General features: G+C 43.0%; 1 protein-coding gene across 1 annotated transcript; it reads right to left on the bottom strand.

Moving 5' to 3' along the window:
• Positions 1-1558: 1558 nt before the first annotated feature.
• SERPINE3 (serpin family E member 3) lies at positions 1559-21901 on the bottom strand. The gene is made up of 9 exons (XM_063444847.1): positions 21741-21901; positions 19087-19372; positions 15367-15600; positions 12493-12690; positions 8343-8541; positions 3205-3305; positions 2461-2547; positions 2241-2324; positions 1559-1724 (listed from the first exon to the last, which is right to left on the bottom strand). The coding sequence occupies exons 2-9, from the start codon at positions 19343-19345 to the stop codon at positions 1681-1683; spliced, it is 1206 nt and encodes a 401-aa protein (XP_063300917.1). The 5' UTR covers positions 19346-19372; positions 21741-21901; the 3' UTR covers positions 1559-1680.
• Between the last annotated feature and the right edge of the window lie 1292 nt (positions 21902-23193).

The following is a 23193-nucleotide window of genomic DNA, read 5'->3' as shown; positions in this document are numbered from 1 at the left end:
GTCAATTATGGTCACATGAGAGAATCAAATAATTGCTTTAAAGTTGATTCCTCAATGGTACTTCAGCCAGAGATGCCCAAGAGGTCACTGCTGTTCTGGTAAAATTACCGTTAATTGAAGTTGGCTATTGGTATGTTTCTAAAAGTCTATCTAAAGGCTGTAGCATTGTTTTCCCTATTGGGATAAAATGGTAATATAAACAACCTAGAAGATTTTCAGAATGTCTGATCAGTTAATCTTTTGAAGAAAACCTGTCTTAACATCCATTTTATGCCATCTTTTCTAGTCCCCTACGGCGGGATTAAGAGTATGGTTAAACAGTTACATGATGAATATTGAAATGGAATGATACTTTTAGAAATTCCAAAATCGCATGGATGACCGCTCTGCTGTGAGGAAAAAGGTGGTATGAGGTTCGTCACATGAAAGCCTGAATTTCAGAAGTATTTTAAACACTGAAGACTACATTCTTAGTGGTTATCACCTCAAAGAGCTGCGTATCTGAAATAGATTTTGAGGCTAGACTTGGTAAAGAGGGAACTCTCATTTTCTATTAATCTAACCCATATATAATGCTCCCACGGTTAACCGAAAAAAGTTCCAACCTATTGTAAAATCCCGATTACTGCGTTTTCACATGCTTAAAAGTGGGTCAGGCGTTTTCTTGTTCACCATCATTAGCCCTTTTAGGTAGCACTATCCACTTTTGTTTGAGGGACCTTGGTGCAGGTAGGCACTAGCCTTGTGCGGTGCCAAGGTAAATGGGGACAGCAAGTGTGTTTACTGAGGGCTTAGGTCACTCCTATACACTTACCTTTAGTCCCTATCAGTATGGATTCTCTTTGTTGGGTTATGGGTTATATGGATTAGGTTTGCAGTACTCTTGCCCCTTTTATCCCTATTTCCTTCGAAGGTGCACTACAAGGGGGGGGGGGGGGAGATTTTTCTCTATAGAAGTATCTATTCTCTCTAGCTCAATTTGGAAGGTTTTTTTTTGATAGAGGACGCTTCTTAGTTTCTAGGACCCATCTCGTTTCTGTTGACACTTGGAGCTTTTGCTCTTTTTACTCCCTACCTTGGCTCTATGGTAGGAGTTGTTTATCCCCTTATACCACATTTGTATCTGCCTGTCTAGAAGAGGATAATTACTTATCTGGTTCTCAGACGTACTTACCTCTTTTAATAAAGCATTTTTTTTTTTCATTGGAGTGATCTCTTTTGTGATCTTGGACTGATTTTTATTTATTTTGTATTTGGCCAGTGGAGTGTCCCTTTAATTCAAGGCCTTTGTGGGAAAGAGTCAGCTGACAAGGACAACATTGAGCATCTGTAGTTATGATTAATTTTGTTTAACCAGAAGTGTTATACACAAATGTGAAGCTGTCTGGAGTGACTGTTAGGTAAGAAAATACCTGTTATACTGCATTTAGAATTCATGTAAAACATGGTTATAGTGTGACATTGCGTTTCCTTATGGGCTTCAATTATTTACAATGGAGCATTATTTAATAAAATTATTTAATTTTTAATAATAAGTAAACAGTTTTTTTAATGCCAGGGTGATTAGGAAGACCTGTTTGCCTTCCTTCTTATGATACACAAATGTAATAATAAATATGCAGATGCACAGATTGCATTTCCAAATCTATCCACATCAGAAGAATCGCTTGTGAAGGCTATTTAATGTAACGGATTAGTTACTCTTCCAATGAAAAGTATTGCTCCTGAAAAGAATAAGAAAATCCAATTAGCTGAGGAAGGAAATATTCACAAAGTGTTGGGGCATGTAGCTCTCCCTACCACCTTTCTGACTATTTTAACCCTCTATTGCTGTTCAATCTCCACCACCCTAATTATGTATACCTATTATGATACAGCATACACAAGAGTTTATTTAAAATAAATAAATATAAGGAGCGGGGCGAAGTGTCAAGTGACCAGCATAATTTAGGCTAATCCCTCAGAGCCATTATTTCTTTCCTCGGACGAATGTAATGAGCAAACAAATGAACAGATCATTTAAACCAAAATATTAAATTTGGAAGAATTCTCACATAGCATTTTCTATCTATCTATTCCCCCCCCCCCCCCCCTTCCTGTGCCTTTCACAGTTTAATGGTACCCAAGGGGAGTCAGATGGTGGACCCACCAATATTTCTAGATTGGCATGGAATTAAATTACTTAAAAATTAAGTGTAGAACATATTATTATTGAAACTATATGTAATTGGATACAGTACCTGAACTGGATTGTCTTAAGAAAAATAAAAATGGTCTATCTGCTTTAAACACAGGCATTCTGGACCTTTTCAGTAACACCATAGCTGGAAGAATGGAATTTTATACCGTTACTTCTAATTTATATTGCATTGCACTTATATCTCAAGATGTTTCAGACAATATAGCATGGAGATTAGGTTCTCATAGTAGGATAGTTACATGACTTTGTACTAAACTTACCTGTAACACCTGATGCTCTAGTACCTCCTTCTGACACTTCAATTTCTGCTTTATGGGTCGCGTGAGAAATGTACAGGTGGTCTTGCTCTAAAAAAAGATTGAAGGTAGATAATTACAACACTGTTATTTAAATGTCATCTGACCCCAGATCACAGGGTTAAATGCCACCACTTCTATCCAGACCCTTCCAACACCTACCTCAAAAGGGATAGGAGGGATATAGCAACTCAAGAATCGGTCTATTTATTATTTTTTTTTACTCTTCCCCTGCTCTTTCATACAAACTGATCTCTGCTTGACTGCCCACACAGTGATGATATCCCAAATTCACATTTGTAGGGCAAGGACCTATTTTTCAGTATTCAAGTATAATGAAGCACTATTATAAGTTTTATATAAGTAGTGTACTTATGCTACTTTATGTAATACTGGTCAACTGTTTGTTACATCTGTCATGGACATGAAATGTAGATAAATACACTGCCACCGAAATAACTTAAAACATGGATGGAAAGAGATCTAAGCTATTAAAGACCATGTTTTCCTACTTCAACCTACTAGACATCAGGTGTGGGATAAACCATGTGGGCATGGTGGGCATGGAACCTGGCAGCTTGAGACATATATCCACCAAAATTGCATCTTATGAAAATGCTAGTTCGACTACTCCCAAGAATAGTTATTCTGGAACTGGGACAGCATGCTCAGAGCTCTTGCAATTAAAGTATATGATTTTAGAGATACCTGATATTCCCTTAAAATCTGCCTTTCTTGGGTCAAACAGATCAGACACACCCAGAGCTGGCAAAACCATCTTTAAATCACTGTAGCTTTGTAGCTTGAATCTGAAAGTAAGGGTCAGAGATTGAAATTGTGATTTTGTCAAAAAACATTCATACATTTTCAAACCATATTGAACAGTCTGTATTCATAAATAAAGATCATCTGTTCCTCCAGATACTGTAACCCACCATTTGCAGGTATGTGGACTTTCAATAAGTTGTGATTTGTCAAGCAAATGGCACCCAGGCAGGCCACAAATAACATCCACAGATAAAATACAGGACATCTAAACCGTGGCAGAACTAATACAGAGAGAGACTGTGGTGTTGCAATTTAATTGTTATGGTATATTTGTTTGTAGTGTTGGTGTTTAGAAAGTAGGGATGTTTGTCCATAGTTTTGTTGTTGGAATGCTCCGATGTATGCACATACCCACACAAACATACTTACACATACAGTTGCACACTGACACGCACATGTAAAAGTTATAATTTTCCATATTTTTCACCACCCTCCTTTTTTCCATACCTTTTGGGTGCTTCCCTGGGACCCAGTGCATCTGGCTGTTTGGTGTTACCGGAGTCTGGGCCAAGCATTTCCCCCTTCCCTTTCTGCATCTTTTGCCTCCCCTTGTGGCACTCTGTTTACTGGGATCAAGTGACCTGAATTCACTTCCTCAACACTGTCCTCTTTATTCTCCATCTACACTGCCTCTCTAATCTTATCAACTCTTATCAACTCTGAATTTCAGTATTATCTATATGCTGACCCAGGGCCGGATTAAGAGCACAGTGGGCCTGGTGCTGACAATTATGATGGGCCTAATTACGGAATCTTATCGACCAAAAACACTAAAACAGTCATACCTCCCAAGTGTCATGTATCTGATGGAGATGTTGTTGGAGGGAAACTCAAAGGATACAGCTATACGAAAACACATACATTAGAGTGCTAATCTCTCTCTAATTTATGCTTTCATCTTTCAAGTAAATCCATACCCCCTAACAGCAGTGTCCAGTGAAGCAGGAAGTCAATGGACAGGGTAAAAGGGTGTGTCACTGGCGCAAATCACGTGACCAGACCTGCCAAAAGGGGGTGAACATGCCCAAAAACGGGGCATGTTTGTCCAAAGAATTGGAATGTCAGCCTGGCATGAATGCATGTCAGGCTGCCTGCCAATCCTGCAGGCTGCCAACTAAGGGCATACTATGCAGGCAGCACCCTGAGCTTGACATAAATGCGTCTAATGATGCACTCACTCCATGCTTTCTGAGGACTGTACCCTAGCACTCGCTGGTCCACTCGTCTCCTTACCTTCTTACTAGCAGGCAGAAGTTCCTGGTATATAGGCTGAGACAGAGAAAAGGTGTATGTAGTGAGTATAGAAGAAAGCGAACATGCCACAGTGTTAGAGAGACCAACGTCTGCATTACCTAAACTAATTTTATTGTCAGCCAGTCCACACAAGTGTGTTGCCATACATACCTCTTAAGCTTCCAAACTTAAAGGGACACTATAGTCACCAGAACAACTACAGCTTATTGTATTTGTTCTGGTAAGTAGAATCATTCCATTCAGGCTTTTTGCAGTAAACACTGTCTTTTCAGAGAAAATAACTCCTTTGGCTGGTCCTTAGATGGCTGCTAGAGGTGCTTCCTGGGGCAGTACCGCCTAGTGTGCAGCACTGCCATTCAGTGTCTCCACCCTCTGCATGCAGACACTGAACTTTCCTCACAGAGATGCATTGATTCAATTTATCTTTATGAGGAGATGCTGATTGACCAGGGCTATGTTGGACTTGTGCTGGCTCTGCCCCTGATCTGCCTAGTTGACAGTCTCAGCCAATCCACTTCTGATGATGTCAGCAGACAGTCAGTTCAGAGGCAGAGCAAGCAGCTGCAGACTTGAATACAAGTAAGATTTTACTATATTTAGGGAGGCAAGGAGGGGCCAGGGTGGTGGTTTTAACATAATAGGGTCAGAAATGCATGATTGTGTTCCTGACCCTATAGTGCTCCTTTAAGCAAGAGTATGTAAAGAGTAGTTAAGGTTGCCACCTTTCTTGGAAAAAAATACCAGCCTTAATCATTTGTATAATTAATTAGTTATGCATGACATCACATGATGTAAATCACAAGGAGTGACATCAGAGAAAATTCTGTAAAATCACCAACAAACTACTCACAGTTTTATTCTGCTGTATAGATGGATTTCTCCCAGTGTCTCCCAGTGTCTCAGTCTCGCAAGTCACCCAGTGTCTCAGTGTCCCTATGTATCACAGTGTCAGTGTCCCCATATCGCCCAGTCCCCTAGTCTCCCAGTGTCTCAGTTTCCCCATTTCTCCCAGTGTCCTAATGTCTCAGTGTGTCCCCATGTCACTAGGATACTGGGGACACAGTGAGACATGGGGACACTGAGAGACATGGGGACACGGAGACATTTAGGGAAACTGGGAGAAATGGGGACACTGAGACACTAGGGACACAGACACTGGGAGACATAGGGACACGGAAACATTTGAGGACACTAAGACACTAGGGATACAGAGACATGGGAACACAGACACTGGGAGACTAGGGGACACTGGCTGGGAGACAGACACTTGGGGACACTGAGAGACATGGGGAAAGTTGAGGACATAGACATGGGGACACTGGGAGACATGGGGACACTAGGCACATTGAGACACTAGGAACACAGACACTGGGAGGCATGGGGACACTGAAACATTTGGGGACACTGGGGACACAGAGATATGGGAACACAGAGGCACTGGAAGACTAGGGGACACTGGCTGGGAGACCAACACTTGGGGACACTGGGAGACATGGGGGCAGTTGTGGACATAGACATGGAGACACTGGGACATATAGGGACACTGGGACACATGGGGACACTAGGCACACTGAGAGACATGGGACACAGACACTGGGAGACTTGTGGACACTAGGGACACTGGCTGGGGGAGATGGGGACACTGGGAGACATGGGGACATAGTGTCTCCGTGTCCCAATGTCTCAGTGTCTCCCAATGTTCCTATGTCTCACAGCATCCCCATGTGTCCCAGTGTCCCCATGTTTTCCAGTGTCCCCAAGTGTCTCAGTGTTCCCAGGTCTCCCAGTGTCTGTGTCCCCATGTGTCCTAGTGTCTCAGTGTCCCCTAGTGTCTGTGTCCCCATGTGTCCCCTAGTGTCTGTGTCCTCTAGTGTCTCAGTGTCCCCATGTGTCCTAGTGTCTCAGTGTCCCCTAGTGTCTCAGAGTTCCCAGGTCTCCCAGTGTCTGTGTCCCCATGTGTCCTAGTGTCTCAGTGTCCCCTAGTGTCTGTGTCCCCTAGTGTCTCAGTGTCCCCATGTGTCCCCTAGTGTCTCAGTGTCCCCATGTGTCCCTGCTGCCCCCCCCCCCCATCCCTCACTTATCTGAGCTGTAGAGCTGCTGTCTGGACTCTGTGCTGTGTTGCTGCTCCCCCACGGATCAGTGAGTAGTAGAGAGAGGCAGGGATATGCTGTAACTTCCTATCCCTGCATCTCTCCACACACAGTGACCCCTACTGGCTGGTGCTGGTATTGCAGAGTAATCTCCATTTATTCTGAGAAAAATACCTGCATTTATATTGCCGGTATAACTGCAATACCAGCACGGCCAGGCAGCCTAAAATACCGGCTGTGCCAGTAAAATACCAGTCAGGTGGCAAACCTAAGAGTAGTGTGTAAAAAAAAAAAAAAAAAATTGTAAAAAAAAAAAAATTTTTTTTTTTTTTTTTTAAATGGGCCTATTCCATGGGCCTGGGCCTGGAGCTGCAGCTCCATCAGCCCCTATGTTAATCCGGCCCTGTGCTGACCACACACAGATTTATCTTTCTCCTCCTCTCCTGGAATGCTTTAAAATCTGCCTTCCATCTTTAATTGGATGTCTTCCCATTTTCTGAAATTTAATCTTTCTAAAACGTAACTCCTCATCCCCCCCCCTCAGATATTCCTCCTCCATAAATTTCCCTGCAGGTCAATGGGACATCTGTTACCACAACCCCTCAATCTCGTTACATTGGTGTTACTTTTGACTCGTGCCTTTTCTTCTCACATCCAGACTTTCTCCAAATCCTGTAACTTTCATCTTAAAAATGTTGCTCGCATTCATCCTTTTCTAACTCAAGATACAATTGAGGCATATGTTCATGCATTCATCGTCCTTGCAAACACCTGCATTGCCCCTCTTCAGTTTGTATTGAATGCTGCAGACAGGCTCATTTTTCTGACTGACCGCTATTTTACACCTCACGCCTTTACCAATCATTACATTGGCTTCCTGTACCTTTCAAGATCCAATTCAAACTGCTAACACAAACCTACAAAGCCATCAATAACTCCACTCCTCACTACATTTCCTCTTTACTCAACAAATATACCCTTCTTCGTTCCATTTGCTCTGCTAATGACCTTCCCTTGATATCTGCTCACTTCCTAATTGCCTCCTCTCATCTGCAAGACCTATTAGGCGCTGTCCTGTTCCTTAGGAATTTGCTACCCATGCCGTCAGACTCTCCTCTAGCCTCCAGTCCTTTAAGAAGTTACTGATAACACAAAGAAAAGCTTGCAGTCTTCCTGGGTAACGTTTCTCTCATTTCACTTCCCTCGCCTCCATAGCCCGGCTCACTCTCTCTCCTGTCACTGTTCGGTTATTCCATGCACCACTTTTACTAGTTTATTTCAACACAGGTATTTAATCCATCAATCCCTATACCCCTTGCTTATAGACTGTAAGCTTGTTTGAGCAGGGCCTTCTTCACCTCTTGTCTCTGATATATTCCGTATGTAAAACACTTGTCAGCTATATCCCCATTTTATAATTGTGAAGTGCTGCGTAATATATTGGCGCTATATAAATAATGATGATAATAATAGTATGTTGCAGTTTCAGCAATATACTAAATATCTATTAAATTATCTGCAGTTGCAATTTGAGAAGCTGGGGGTGGTGGTACCCAGAGCACTGAATTTCTGTGTTGTTTGCTCCCCTGCCCAGTCTCCTTGATCAGGCTTAGAGCTGAATTGGAAGCAGCACATGGATACAAGGAGCCATTTCCATCCGCACTGGTTACTCACCTGGGCAGGAAAACATCCATTTTGATCCTCTTCATACTGCTGGTCCATAATGCAATGCTCTTTGAAGTCAGGTTTGACTCAATGCAGGATAGCGGTGTGTTTCTGTTGGTGGGCCGCACCACAAACATGCTGACAGTATTCCCAAGGTAAGGCAGTTCAACCACTGTAAACCTTTCTGTAGATTTGGTTTCAAATTGACCTAAAAATATATTAATTATTAAACTTATTCTTAGATTAAAAAAAAATAAAACATTTTTTTTTAATATAATTCTTAGTTAAATATTATTTTCACTGTTGCTCAAAATATCCACTCGACAACTAGCAATTTGCGAATAAAAATTAAGCCCTGAGACATTTACCCCTGGTAAACGTGCCATGGACCCTCCTAGTGCGCAGTGGTAAGTAGCGTTTCGATCTCGCTAACAGCGTAGGAGTATTTTTTTGTTCCTATTTCTTTTGACCAGCTGATTCGGACAATATATAAAACCAGTTTCACCATCAAATTATGTTTCTAATTTTAAATGAATTAAAGATATTGGTGTAGTTGATATATAAGGTTATTTTCAATTTCTCAACCATGTTGTTTAAGGAAGATTCTCTAATAGTAGAAGTAGAATTGAATTTTATGAACTTCATCTCTGGTAACTGAATAATAACTGGCCGATAGTGATGATTGGGGTGTAGCAAAGTGGTGAAACACCAGGGTCTTCTTTCCAAATGTAAAATGTATGGTCCTGTATTTCCATTTCAACACTATTCAATAATATGCTGCTTTAATATACAAGAGGCAATTACATAATGAGAGGACCAGTAGAGCAGGTTATTAAATCAGTATTACAAATTGTAATATTGAAAGAGAAATAACACCTCCAATTGTAATTTTTCAAAAGGCTAACAACAAAATGGTGCCAAAATCAGACCCATGGGCGTTTTGAGCCCACTTGGAGTTCCAGCCCAGCAATGCCCTTTGTTATGATTGAATGACTGTCTCTAAATTATCATGTCAAGGGTTTTCTAAACCATCACCTGCAACTCAGGAGCTAAACAATACAAAAAAAATAAAGAAGGGAAATCGTCATATGAACATAGGTACATTAATAGTGCATGGATCAAAAGACCAAGTTATTAAAAGTATGTAGGGGAATAGCCATCCAATCACAGTGCTCTGTGTCATTTTACACAGCGTGGGAAAATTTCGAAGAACTTTCCCACGCTGTGTAAAATGACAAAGAGCACTCTGATTGGCTTAAACCCACCAATCAGAGTGTTCTTAGCCTAATTGCAGGACGGGGCAAGGCTTTATAAGCCTACCCCCGCGCTGCATAGCTCAGTCTGCGCGGAGCCCTCCATGGGTGAAGATGGATTATTTTTTGCGCTCGGGTTTTTTATTTTATTTTAAGTTCGTCGGGTATGATGGCTTTGTATTTGGCCTTTTTTTGGGCAGAAAAATGAAGATTTTAGAAAAAAGAAGATGTCAAATGGTAAGTTTAATTTTTTTTAACAGGTTAGTTATTTTATTCCCCCTCACTATTTTTAGGGTGAGGGGGGTAGGTAGGGGATAGCTTGATTGGGTGGTGGGGGGGGGAAACGAGGGGCTTGGGACCCCTAGTCACCTTGATTGGGGGGGGATTTTCATTTAGGGCCCCCACCCGCCGCTCAGGGGTGGGGGCCGTGGGGGGACAGTAGGTCCCCCCACCATAATTATCTAGGGCCCCCACCCACTACTCAGGGGTGGGGGCCGGGGGGAGGACAGTAGGTCCCCCCCTCTCTTTATTTAGGGCCCCCACACACCGCTCAGGGGTGGGGGCCGGGGGGAACAGTAGGTCCCCCTTATTGTTTTTTTAGGGCCCCCACCCACCCACCCACCCACTGCTCAGGGGTGGGGGCCGGGGGGAGGACGGTAGGTCCCCCCACCATAATTATCTAGGGCCCCCACCCACTACTCAGGGGTGGGGGCCGGGGGGAGGACAGTAGGTCCCCCCCTCTCTTTATTTAGGGCCCCCACACACCGCTCAGGGGTGGGGGCCGGGGGGAACAGTAGGTCCCCCTTATTGTTTTTTTAGGGCCCCCACCCACCCACCCACTGCTCAGGGGTGGGGGCCGGGGGGAGGACGGTAGGTCCCCCCACCATAATTATCTAGGGCCCCCACCCACTACTCAGGGGTGGGGGCCGGGGGGAGGACAGTAGGTCCCCCCCTCTCTTTATTTAGGGCCCCCACCCACCGCTCAGGGGTGGGGGCCGGGGGGAACAGTAGGTCCCCCCTTATTGTTTTTTTTAGGGCTCCCACCCACCCACCCACTGCTCAGGGGTGGGGGCCGGGGGGAGGACGGTAGGTCCCCCCCTCTCTTTATTTAGGGCCCCCACCCACTACTCAGGGGTGGGGGCCGGGGGGAGGACAGTAGGTCCCCCCCTCTCTTTATTTAGGGCCCCCACCCACCGCTCAGGGGTGGGGGCCGGTGGGAACTGTAGGTCCCCCCTTATTGTTTTTTTTAGGGCCCCCACCCACCGCTCAGGGGTGCGGGCTGGGGGGGAGGACGGTAGGTCCCCACCCACCATTATTATCTAGGGCCCCCACCCACTGCTCAGGGGATGGGGGCCGGGGGGAGGATAGTAAGTCCCCCCCCTTATTGTTTTTTTAGGGCCCCCACCCACTGCTCAGGGGTGGGGGCCGGGGGGAGGACAGTAGGTCCCCCCTCTCTTTATTTAGGGCCCCCACCCGCCGCTCAGGGGTGGGGGCCGGGGGGGACAGTAGGTCCCCCCACCCACTGCTCAGGGGTGGGGACCGCAGGGGAGGACGGTAGGTCCCCCCACCATTATTATCTAGGGACCCACCCACTGCTCAGGGGTGGGGGCCGGGGAGAGGACAGTAGGTCCCCCCCTCTCTTTATTTAGGGCCACCACCCACCGCTCAGGGGTGGGGGCTGGGGGGACAGTAGGTCCCCCCCTTGTTTTTTTAGGGCCCCCACCCACTGCTCAGGGGTGGGGGCCGGGGGGAGGACAGTAGGTTCCCCCCCTCTCTTTATTTAGGGCCCCACACACCGCTCAGGGGTGGGGGCCGGGGGGGACAGTAGGTCCCCCTTATTGTTTTTTTTTAGGGCCCCCACCCACCGCTCAGGGGTGGGGGCCGGGGGGAGGACAGTAGGTCCCCCCCCTCCCTTTTTTAGGGCCACCACCCACCACTCAGGGGTGGGGGCCGGGGGGGAGGACGGTAGGTCCCCCCCCACCATTATTATCTAGGGCCCCCACCCACCGCTCAGGGGTGGGGGCCGGGGGGAGGACAGTAGGTCCCCCCCCTATCTTTATTTAGGGCCCCCACCCACTGCTCAGGGGTGGGGGACGGGGGGAGGACATTAGGTCCCCCCCCAAACACAGGTTACTGGCTATGGCGGGATAATGTATAATAAACACAGGTTACTGGCTATGGGGGGATTATGTATAATAAACACAGGTTCCTGGCTATGGGGGATAATGTATAATCAACACAGGTTACTGGCTATGGAGGGTAATGTATAATAAACACAGGTTACTGGCTATGGGGGATAATGTATAATAAACACAGGTTACTGGCTATGGGGGATAATGTATAATAAACACAGGTTACTGGCTATGGGGGCTAATATATAATAAACACAGGTTACTGGCTATGGGGGATAATGTATAATAAACACAGGTTACTGGCTATGGGGGATAATGTATAATAAACACAGGTTACTGGCTATGGAGGATAATGTATAATAAACAAAAACAAAAACAAAAAAAATGAATGCAGCTTCAGAATTAATTTAAATTGTATGCTGTTTAGTAGGTGGGAGGGTCTGGGAGGGAGGGTCTGCTGCTGATTGGCTGGAATGTGTCTGCTGACTGTGAGGTACAGGGTCAAAGTTTACTCAATGAATAGGGGGTGGACCGAACATCGCATATGTTCGCATATGTTATATACTATTCGCCAGCGAACCGTTCGGGACATCACTACATGTAATGCTTTGGCTTCCACAAACCATCCTGATATTGGCATTTAGCCTAAGAACGCTAGTAGGAGAAGAGTAATTGTACATTCTACATTCTCCTGTACTTCTTTTGTTGCCATCCATGTAGCCATATTATCAAAGTTAGCCATTTCTGTCATATACGAAAAGTTATTTGCTTTACCATAATTCACATCCGCCGTCTGGTGCATCATGGGAACCTTTACTACTGAACCATCTGAACTTATGAAGGGCAGGGTTTGCGTGTCCGTGAATGAAAATTTTGTTTTCCAAGTGCTTTTGAAGTACATTGTGCTCACAATGGCTATTTGCGTAAATCCAGGATCAAAGGTTTCAGATGGCTCCAATGTTTGTGTTCCACCTGTGTATTAAAATCAAGAAAATAATTTCATTAGGTTGACCTATATACAAAAACCTTTCTTGCTGACAACATTCTATAATATATAATCCCTTGAGTCTTTCGCCATTCTACTGTGGCAGCTCCAACCACAGATTATTGAATTGGTGGTAAATCTAAGTATCGCTGTTCTTTATGAATCCTTCTTGGCATTTTGACAATTTTTAACACTGTGTAGTATGTAATACTCAGTTCTTCTTCTTGCTCATTTGTAAACTGTCTTTGTGACACTGTTTTTTGGGGATTTCCACCACTTTTACTACTTCTACTTTTGATACACATCCTCCGGAGTGCTACCTCTTTCAGTTGGAGTGCTACAATGTTTGGATTTATGTTATCTTCTTATTGTACTGTATACGGCCTTCTTTGGCAATATTAGAGCTTTCCTTTTCTCTCACTTTAATATTGTACTGATAACCGCATCATTCCATAAATTGCCACTCCACAATCTCTGACGGGAAGACTGGATCTTTCTCACCTTAATGGCAACTCTCAAAAAACAGAATGATCTCTCTTTCCTCCTTCTAGCACAAAACCCATTATTTGGCCCCCTTTTTGGTCAATGGTCATCAATGCATGTTTTTATTTAGTGAAATAGATGAAAATGTAAATCTTTATTATCTTCATTGTACCCGCTTTTAGGACAAGCGAAGGGAAGGAGAATTTACATTGAATATAACAAGTTTAAAACACAACTTTTTTAACAGAGAATGTTTTGAGAATACAGAAGACCTGACATAGGCTATTTGTTCTTGCTATTCTATACAATTTCAGATTGATCAGTAGTGTCTGTCTTATAAAGAATCCTTTGTAACCTGTGATTTGATCCAATTTGTTTAAACTAGACGGTAGATTGTATTTTCATCATCCTAACATATTTGTTTTTCTCTTGTGTAAGTGGGTCATCCTGGCTCTGCGGGGAATAATTTGTACTCTGTTCTTGCCTATATTATATATTATTTGGCAAATGGGAAAATATCTATGTTCCATGTGGTGGAAATAACTAAATCCTACCAGTGGTTCAGGTACACTGCGGATGCTGTGTTTTATATATTTATATTTAAGGCAAAGCAACAATGTAGGCTAGTAGCTGCACCATTTCTTAACCTTTTTGGATTTCTCAATATAGGAAAGTATCAAAAAGAATAATAAGAACAAAAGGGAAAGAAGGAGAGGAAAATGGCACCTTATGCATGTTAGATAACGTGCAGTCAGTGGCGGATCCAGTGGGGAAGAGGAGGGGCAACTGTTCCTCCCGAGAAACCAAGGCTCTACCTTGCTGTCCACTGCTATGTGCCTTTGCAGACCGAAGGGGAGATCAGAGATCTCCCTCACCAGTCCGCAGGCACTTTGCTGGCAGGGGAGGAAGAGATGACTCGGGAGCTCAGCTTGCAGCTCCTCCGGGTTCTCCTCTTGCGAGCATGGAGCATTGCTGCGGTTACTGAGTAAAGGTAAGAAGGCAGGGGGTACATAAAGTATGTGATAGTTTTTTGTTTTTTTTTTAAACATACATTTGCTTAATACACACACACACACCACACACCCCCCTCTCCTCTACTACAGGCCCTATCCTGGCAGAACCCAGGTAAGGTGTCAAACTGTTCTTAAACGGTTTGACTACTTACTCTGGGAGGGCGGCCCAACACTCCTTGAACCATAACCACTATAGTGATCTGTAGTAGTTATTGTGCATGGATTGTCAATGTAATAATCTCCAAGTGCCCTTGCTGAGATTCGGTTCTGGATCCGCCCTTGCATGCAGTTTGGTATTATCAAGCCATGATTGGCATCAAGTTTTATAAAAAGAAGAGATGTTTTATTGTGAACAGTTGCAGTTTATTTATCTATTCATTGGTTTGGATTTTAGCAATATCTTCGCTTTTTGGAGTTGTAGAATCCTCTTACCAGGTGGCGGCCAGGAACTTTGTATTTACCATGTTTCCCCGAAAATGAAATCCACCGAAAATATGCCCTAGTTTATGTTCGGGAGATGCTCCTAATATAAGCCCTACCCTGAAAATAAACCCTAGTCATTCGCTAATCTATGTTCGGGGAATTTCCCCGAACATAGATTTGCAGGATTCCATTCCCTAGTGAATAGGTCTATGTTCGGGGGAATTCCCCTGGACATAGACCTGCTTTCTAGCACACGTTTTCCCCGAAATAAGACCTCCCCCATAAATAAGCCCTAGTAGTGCGTATTTAGGGGGGAAATTAATATAATACCCGGTCTTAATTTCTAGTAAACACAGTATTTCTAGTGGCAGATTATCCTTTCTGTCTAAGTCTACAAATTGCTGATATAATCTCTTTATTAGTCTCAGAACCATATTACCCATTAGGCACCAGCTTAGGGCCCGGACCTAGAGAGTGGTGTAAAGATGTAAAAGGAATGTGCCTGCATCTGGTTTCAATGGTAATTGGCCCATTTTCTGTACTTAGGACCACTTTTTTCAACAGAGCACTTTGAAAAATCTCCACCTTTTGATTCTGTGAAAAAGACGAGAGTAAGAGTACTGAAGAGTACGTAGTTTGAAAGGGACATATGTTTATGTAAAAAAATAATATACAAGGCTGGCCCTATCCTTTCAATATACAAGATGTCAGACAGACAGACAATGTGAAGTTTGGGTTACATACCACCGGTGTTACTCGTCACCCACTCATTTATCTGCATTGCTGTCCTGTTATGTTCACTGAAGTTTGTTCGCTGCAGGCCACTGTTTGCCCATAGAGCTGCATGCTCCGTAAAAGAGGGTGTTAGCGGGATTCCTGTCTGTACAAACAAGGCGCAGGCCAAATGGATCATTGTGCCTTGGCTTGAATTCGCCAATTCTGTGTGGATGTTTTGCATGAAATCCTGAACGGTTTTATCTGTGTAAGGAGATAAGCAAAACAGATCATCTAGACTAGAGAGTAAGAAACATAAATTGTAAGATTTATTTTACTTTTTCTTTATTTGCTTATTTCTAATAAGCTTCTTAACAAGGAAACAATCAGTCCATGGGTTTGACTTCTGCTATCTCTGTACCATCTGAATCTCCTACCTTATCTACTGAGCTGATACTGTCTTCCAGAATTCCTTGTCTCAGTTTACAACGAGTTTAGCTTTAAACATAATTTAAAAACCCCTCTCCCAAGACTTACCTACTAATCTTCATCAAATTTTCCTAAAAGCGATCAGTTCCTTCACTCCTCTGCCCTTATGGTCTCCTAGACTATATTGTTAGCTTGTCTGAGTAGGTCCCTCTTCTCTTTTTGTACTTGTCTGCCCAATTATTTTAAGTTATATATCCCACTATATGTTTAATAATTGTGAATGACTGCAGATTCGTGTGGAATGTTGAAACTATAAAAACACTACAATTACTAATAAATATTTGGCCAACTAATTTCTCCATTGGATTTCCACACATTCTGAACTTCCTGTCCATGAACTTTCTGTGTCTTCTCTCTTTACAAACCTAATGTCACAACATACGTATGCTATAACCTCTCTTGTAACTGTGTACTATCACATGTAAGGTTTTGCTGTACATTAACATTTTTGCAATGAATTTCTACAGTAATATAAAGATAAAATGCATTGTTATAAAATAAAAGAATAACATAAGGCCACCAAACACTAGCTGAACTAACAATGCATTTGGTAAATGCTCTGACATTTAAAGTGTTAAATTATTGATGTAACCTGCAGTAGAATAAATCAATCTAACGAAGCAGTTGTTAAATAACTCTTAGAAAGCATTTAGCACTGGGCAGGGTTGCAGCATTTACTCAATAAAATCAATTAATCTCTAGGAAATGAGAAGCAGTACAGGCCATTAACAGCACCTTCTAAAAGCTGGAGATATTTATTTCTTAACAGTTTAGCCTGCTCTGCTCAAAGCGCTCTTTATAGATGAGTTCTGACCTCAACAATAACAAAGTATCAGTCATTGGGTTTAGTCTTCAAAAATCAATACAATGACGCACAGGAAGGTTTTGTTGTTATCTCAAACAAATTTCTATTATGAATGGAAATGCTATAATGCTGGAATGAAATATGGTCAACATTCTGTGAAGCATAGAAAAATGTATGTGACCTTACATTAAACACAGGGAGTCTATATGGAATAGGCATGACTAAATCAACCAATGCCCAGTGGTTATAGCCGAGTCGTGTGTGGGAAGTGCTTTTCGAACAAACATTTAAACCAACTGAGTTTACCTTGTTAAAACTACTCTAGACTGTAAGCTTATTTAAGCATTGTCCTCTTCAAACCATTGTCCCTGTAAGTTTTTCTAATTGTCTCATTTATTATTAAATCTCCCCCTCTGATAATATTGTAAAGCTCTACGGAATGGGACAAAATGGCGACGGCAGACGACTTATACTCCTACTCCTCGGATGACTTTACTGCCGACCTGGATATAGGAGTCACTACTAACAAAGCACCGGTCCCCGCCAAGGCCACATCAAAGCCGGGAGAACCGGTAACGGCAGACCTGCTCCAACACATGCTGAGCGAGTTAAGAAAGAATATCGCGGCCGACATGGCCCACTACAAAACGGCCATAGACGCGGTAGCCACTAAGGCCACCAGGCTGGAGGAAATCTCCTGCGCCCAAGATACACGGCTGACAGCGGTAGAACAACAAGTGGCCGACCTCCAGCGCAATCAGAAAGCCTCCACAGACTGATTGGATGCCATGGAGGACCAACGCAGGAGATACAACTAAAAGATCAGGGGCATACCTGACTCAGTAGGGACCACAGAGGCGCCACATTTTATTAGACGCCTTCTGAACACCATATTGCTGCCCAAACAGGCAAAGGCTGTACAGCTAGCCGGTATTCCGGCTGCCAAAACCTCCCAGAGCTCCTGCGACTGCATCCATGGATCTTATAGTAAGATTCCAATCGCTCCAACACAAGGCACTGACCATTATGGCGCTCTGGGGAAAAAACCCTCTACCCTTTGAAGGATCGACGCTGTCCATCTTTTCGGACTTAACCAGGAACACCCTTGCATGGAGAAAGGAGATGCAACCGAGCCTACAGCACCTAAGGAATAAAGATATACCTTACAAGTGGGGAACCCCAAGAGCGGTCATCTTCTCCCACGGTGGGACCACACACAGAGTACACAGCGCCCAGGAGATCGGATCACTGCTTACCACCCTGGGCATCCTGACACCACCACACCAGAGAGGTCTGGTCCTGTCGCAACTGAATCCAGCCGATGTACCAGAGTTTGCACCCAGACAAGCACGGAAAGCGCAGGGACCCGCTGTACCACCTTGAGGGACATACCCAGAGGGTGATATACCATCTTCCCCCGCCTGGGGAATGACTTTCCACCACTACACTCTATTGGCATACCTGGTAGTTAGACACATCACACAAAAACCCGACCTACACCCTAGCACTCGCACTATGCACACGGCTCCCAAGCTGCGACTAGTCACTCACCCAACCTCACCGGACACTACACATAGATGGAACACGTAGGGCCCAACCTGTGAGAACAGGCTAGCAAAGGAGCAACGGGCTCAATCTTGTAATCCCCTCCCCCTGCCCCCATCCCACTACCGACCCGAGACACATCACTAGGCGACTGCAGCAACGGGGATGACCCCCTCTCAGTGGAACACACACATACCACCACTAGACAGCCGACCACTGTGACACAACTGAGGCTACTCGTGTTATTTTCCTGTCTGTACCTTACTTTAAAAAAAAAAAAGCTCACACTGCATAATATTCTCCTAATAGTGATTTGCAAAGCATGCAAAGCTGATGTTTATACAACATATGTTTGCATTCTAAATGTGTTAAATGTGCATTGTGACACAAAAATAAAGAATTAAAAAAAAAAAAAAATTATAGTCTTCAATCAGTAAAAAATACTGACAATGGGGGCGGAGCTTGACTGACAAACTGACCAGAAGTGTGCCGAGCGGGCTCCTGCATTTTCGGTTTATAACTCGGCAAAAAACCCCAGTCCACAAGCCCGGAACCACGGCGCCATGCATTACTAGCACCGGGTAAGAACTGACAGCTCGGGGGATACCAGACACACTTAGCTACTTGGAACCGTCAGAGACGCATTGCGGCCTATGGGTAAAGGAGCTGGGGAGAGACTATTGCTCTCCTCGCTCTTAAATCTGCAAAGCAGACTTATAGTTCTCCTATCCATATTTTTTGCAGGTAAATCATTTGGAATGCTTAATAAATTGAGGACTAAATCAGATGTCTCGTAAAGATGCCTAGGCCAAAGTGTTGCAAATCCATTGCCAATTCATGGTTTATTGATTCATTTCCCCCCCTTTGTTACATAACTCTAAACATGTATTTTTAATAACACATTACATTACCGTGAATGCTGTATCCGAGGGTGTTTTCCATCTGGGTGAAAGTGTTTCCTCTGGCCCCAAACTGCAGTAGCCCAAGAGAACTGCCCACACTACTTGGTGAGACAACTATATTGGTCCTGTTTTCAATCTCCACCAGTTTTTGGTACAATCTGACGGCAAACTCTGTGTTCAGTTCCCTTAGTTTATCATAGGTTTGGCAGCATCCTTTGCTGAGCCAGCAAGAACCCACAAGAACCAGGATTAAACATACAGAAGGCATGGAGAATGTGTGGGCAGCTGATCTAACCTGAAATAGAAAACAAGTTACAAAAGTCTACTTATCTTATCTACGTTCTTATCTATTTATCTTATCTACATTCTATATCACTTTATTTGGTGCCATTATTAATATATAATAATCTATTAAATGGAATTAACCATCTATCTTTTTGTATTACATTTTCATTTGACCTCTCTATATCTAAATTTTTTTTAAATCATTTTATTATGTCCTATTTATATTGCAATGTGAATTATATTTATTTCCTATCTATTGTTTACTGAAATCAGTACGGAATTATACAATACAATATGTTATATTTAATTAAAGGCCCACTATAGCACCCAGACCACTTTAGCTCAATGAAGTGGTCTGGGTGCCAGGTCCCTCTAGTTTTAAAGGACCACTCTAGGCACCCAGACGACTTCAGCTTAATGAAGTGGTCTGGGTGCCAGGTACCTCTAGGATTAACCCTTTTTTTTATAAACATAGCAGTTTCAGAGAAACTGCTATGTTTATAATGAGGGTTAATCCAGCCTCCAAATCCTCTAGTGGCTGTCTCACTGACAGCCGCTAGAGGCGCTTGCGTGCTTCTCACTGTGAAAATCACAGTGAGAGCACGCAAGCGTCCATAGGAAAGCATTGTAAATGCTTTCGTATGCGACCGGCTGAATGCGAGCGCGGCTCCTGCCGCGCATGCGCATTCAGCCGATGACGTCGCGATCAAGATGGAGAGGAGGAGGAAAGCTCCCCGCCCGGCGCTGGAAAAAGAGGTAAGTTTAACCCCTTCCTCTCTCCAGTGCCCGGCGGGAGGGGGTCCCTGAGGGTGGGGGCACCCTCAGGGTACTCTAGTGCCAGGAAAACGAGTATGTTTTCCTGGCACTAGAGTGGTCCTTTAACCCTGCAGCTAAAAACATAGCCGTTTCAGAGAAACGGCTATGTTTCACTGAGGGTTAATCCAGCCTCTAGTGGCCGTCTCACTGACAGCCGCTAGAGGCGCTTCCGAGATTCTCACTGTGTAAGTCACAGTGAGAAGACGCTAGACATCCATAGGAAAGCATTGAGTAATGCTTTCCTATGGGCGGTTTGAATGCGCCCGCTGCTCTTCCCACACATGCGCATACGGATCTCACATCGGCAGGGGGAGGAGAGGTCACCAGCGCCAAGGGAGCTCAGCGCTGGAGCAAGGCAAGTGGCTGAAGGGGTTTTTAACACCTTCAGCCCAGCGGGAGGGGGGGCCCTGAGGGTGGGGGGGACCTAATGACCCTATAGTGCCAGGAAAACAAGTTTGTTTTCCTGGCACTATAGTGCTCCTTTAACTGATGACACCTAATGAAATCTCTCTGAAAAATACTTCCCAGAAATGTTAAGATAATGTTTACTTATCCCCTCTATTCAACTAAATTGTGGCATAAGGCATGAAAAGTGTCATGTAATATGTGTTTGGTAGGTATGAAAAGTGAGATCAAATGCAGAAATCCAAATCTCCTTAACCTGCAACACGGTGCCTTCATCTTGGCCCCTGTCAATTGTTATTATAGGCTCTATCCTTTGCAACTGACAGTCATTCTATTTTTACTCTTCATTTGCAATGTTTTCCATAGCTTTGCCCTGATTGCACTTGGTAGTGATATCATTTACTAAATCTTTAATTATCCAGTGTGAATTCAAAGTGAATTGTACATTTTAATGCCATATTCAAGTTTTTGGAAATTACCCCAAGGTGAGAAGCTTGCTCATCACTGGACTCAACCCTTTAACCCCTTAAGGACACATGACATATGTGACATGTCATGATTCCCTTTTATTCCAGAAGTTTGGTCCTTAAGGGGTTAACTCATATATTTGGCTCATTATCAGACTGTCCAGTAAACATCAAATCAATGCTGGTCGTAATTTATTTAGCTCTGAATTAATAATTACTTTTATAGCATTTTTACATTTTCCAGGTTCATTGTTTTAGCAGGCACTAATATACACAAAAAGCTAATTCGCAAATTTAAGACCCATCTTTATCACATACCTTAATAGAACTGCTAGATTTATATCGGGGATTTTCCACAAATTATGTAATTTGAAGCACATTCTGAGTTTAAAAAGTACTTACTGTCTCTTTTCTGCTTTTTATTTCTTATTACTCTGCTGCTAATCCTATTATTTGCTCCTTAGATTAATTCTAAAAGAGAATTGAGATAAACTAAAGGATTAAAAATAAAAAATAAATCACCGATACTTATGTACAAATTTTATAAATCAGTCTTTCTTAAATGCCATTCAGGCAATCAAAGTTATTCCTGAAAAACATTGCGCCATTGCTACATGTCATTAGAAAAGAGCATAACGTTGAATTTTTGCAGTAGATTGAATGAATCGAGAGAGATCTTGAGCTACTCACAGTTTCTATTTGTCCGATATGACAATTGGATGTGTCTCCTGCGTCCCTCTATCTCCTTCGGTCAAGCACAGTGATATGTCGTTGTTTAAATCTAAGTCATGAGACTTCATTGAGAGGCATAATTGCAGTCTCTATTGGTGATGTCTGTACCACTCTGGACACATTCCTGTACCGTTCACCTCTATATAGTGCCAAGCAGAAAGGCATGTCAGTAGCCAGCAAATCCATTGCCAGAAGATACAAGCGGCTAACTTCTGTGCAGTCATTAGAATACTGTGTGACCCGATTGCACGTGCAAAGATTCCAGAGTAATTTTAGGCTTTGCTTCTATAAATAGAAACCCTTTTACCAAATCCCTAAAGTTTCTTAATAACTCATTATTCATAAGATAGCTTTTTATTTATTATTATTGCAATTATTTTTATTTTTTTTTGCTATTTGATATTGTTAGATCGTTTACCATCAAGCTTTTTCTTTATCTAAATCAACACATTTAAAGGTTTAATCACTAAACAGTGAGTTGTGCTTAATGGAAACATAAATATAGAATATAAGGTATATAAATGAAATATGGTAAAGTAAGAATGCTTCCAAAAATGGAAATGTAAAAAAAACACTCTAGCGTTAGTACAAACCCGTATTCCTAACGCCATAGTTTTCTCCTTACAATTTAGATTCAGAACCCCCTAAATCCAAATAAAAACGTAGGAGAGGGTGTTGTTCCCTTTTTTCTATTCCACCAGTCTCTACAGATGCCCTACCAGATGCCCTACTTCTGTGACGTCACATTGACTCTTCTTCTTGTCCAACCCAATGCTCCTCTAACATTGGGGACTTTTTGTCCGCATGTGCGGCCAGAGCTGTGATACTTCGATCAAATGGTGGTTCCTGGTGAGAACTGAGTTTTGCTCGGTTCTCGCAGCAGAAGCCTCTCTAGTGGCTATCAGGAAAACAGCCAATAGAGGAGTATTTAATCCTGTAATATAAGCATTGCTGTATCTAAACCAAATGTTTTACAACTGCAGGGTTAAAACTAAAAAGATGTAGTCTGAGTGTCTTTATTGGTCATTTAATTTAAAACCTTAATTTTTTTTTTTGCAATTAACAAAATCCAAAGTGATTGAATAGAAGACAAAATCTGGGTTAAATCAGTATTTTTTTTTTTTTGACTTTTAGGTTCACTTGCACAAAATTAGTCAGGTGCACATTTAAAGAATAATACCAAACAGGTGCTAATGATCATAAATTTAATACGTACGTTGAAACGAAATCCTTAAGTGAAACACAAGCAACTGTGTAGTAGAATAAATCTGGATTAGGAACAGCCAAACTCTGCTAACATGGTGAGTTTTCTAAGACAATTTAATGCCAAAAGTCACGACACAAGCGGAAAGTATGTCCCAGGTTTAATTTTCAAAGCAGAGAGGGGTTTACAGAAGTGCTATCCAAACTC

The sequence above is a fragment of the Pelobates fuscus genome, chromosome 1 (assembly GCF_036172605.1).
Source record: "Pelobates fuscus isolate aPelFus1 chromosome 1, aPelFus1.pri, whole genome shotgun sequence".
NCBI classification, from domain to species: domain Eukaryota; kingdom Metazoa; phylum Chordata; class Amphibia; order Anura; family Pelobatidae; genus Pelobates; species Pelobates fuscus.
The sequence above is the reverse complement of the archived record's forward strand: the minus strand, read 5'-3'. Positions and strand labels throughout refer to the sequence as shown.

Excerpts from the sequence above, each read along its gene's own strand:
- SERPINE3 (XM_063444847.1), bottom strand. The coding sequence starts at position 19,345 with ATGCCTTCTGTATGTTTAATCCTGGTTCTTGTGGGTTCTTGCTGGCTC. Across the intron at positions 3,306-8,342 it reads ATGGATGTTTTCCTGCCCAG|ATTCAAGCTACAAAGCTACA; the intron begins GTGAGTAACCAG and ends CCTTACTTTCAG. Across the intron at positions 2,548-3,204 it reads AGATTTTAAGGGAATATCAG|AGCAAGACCACCTGTACATT; the intron begins GTATCTCTAAAA and ends ATCTTTTTTTAG.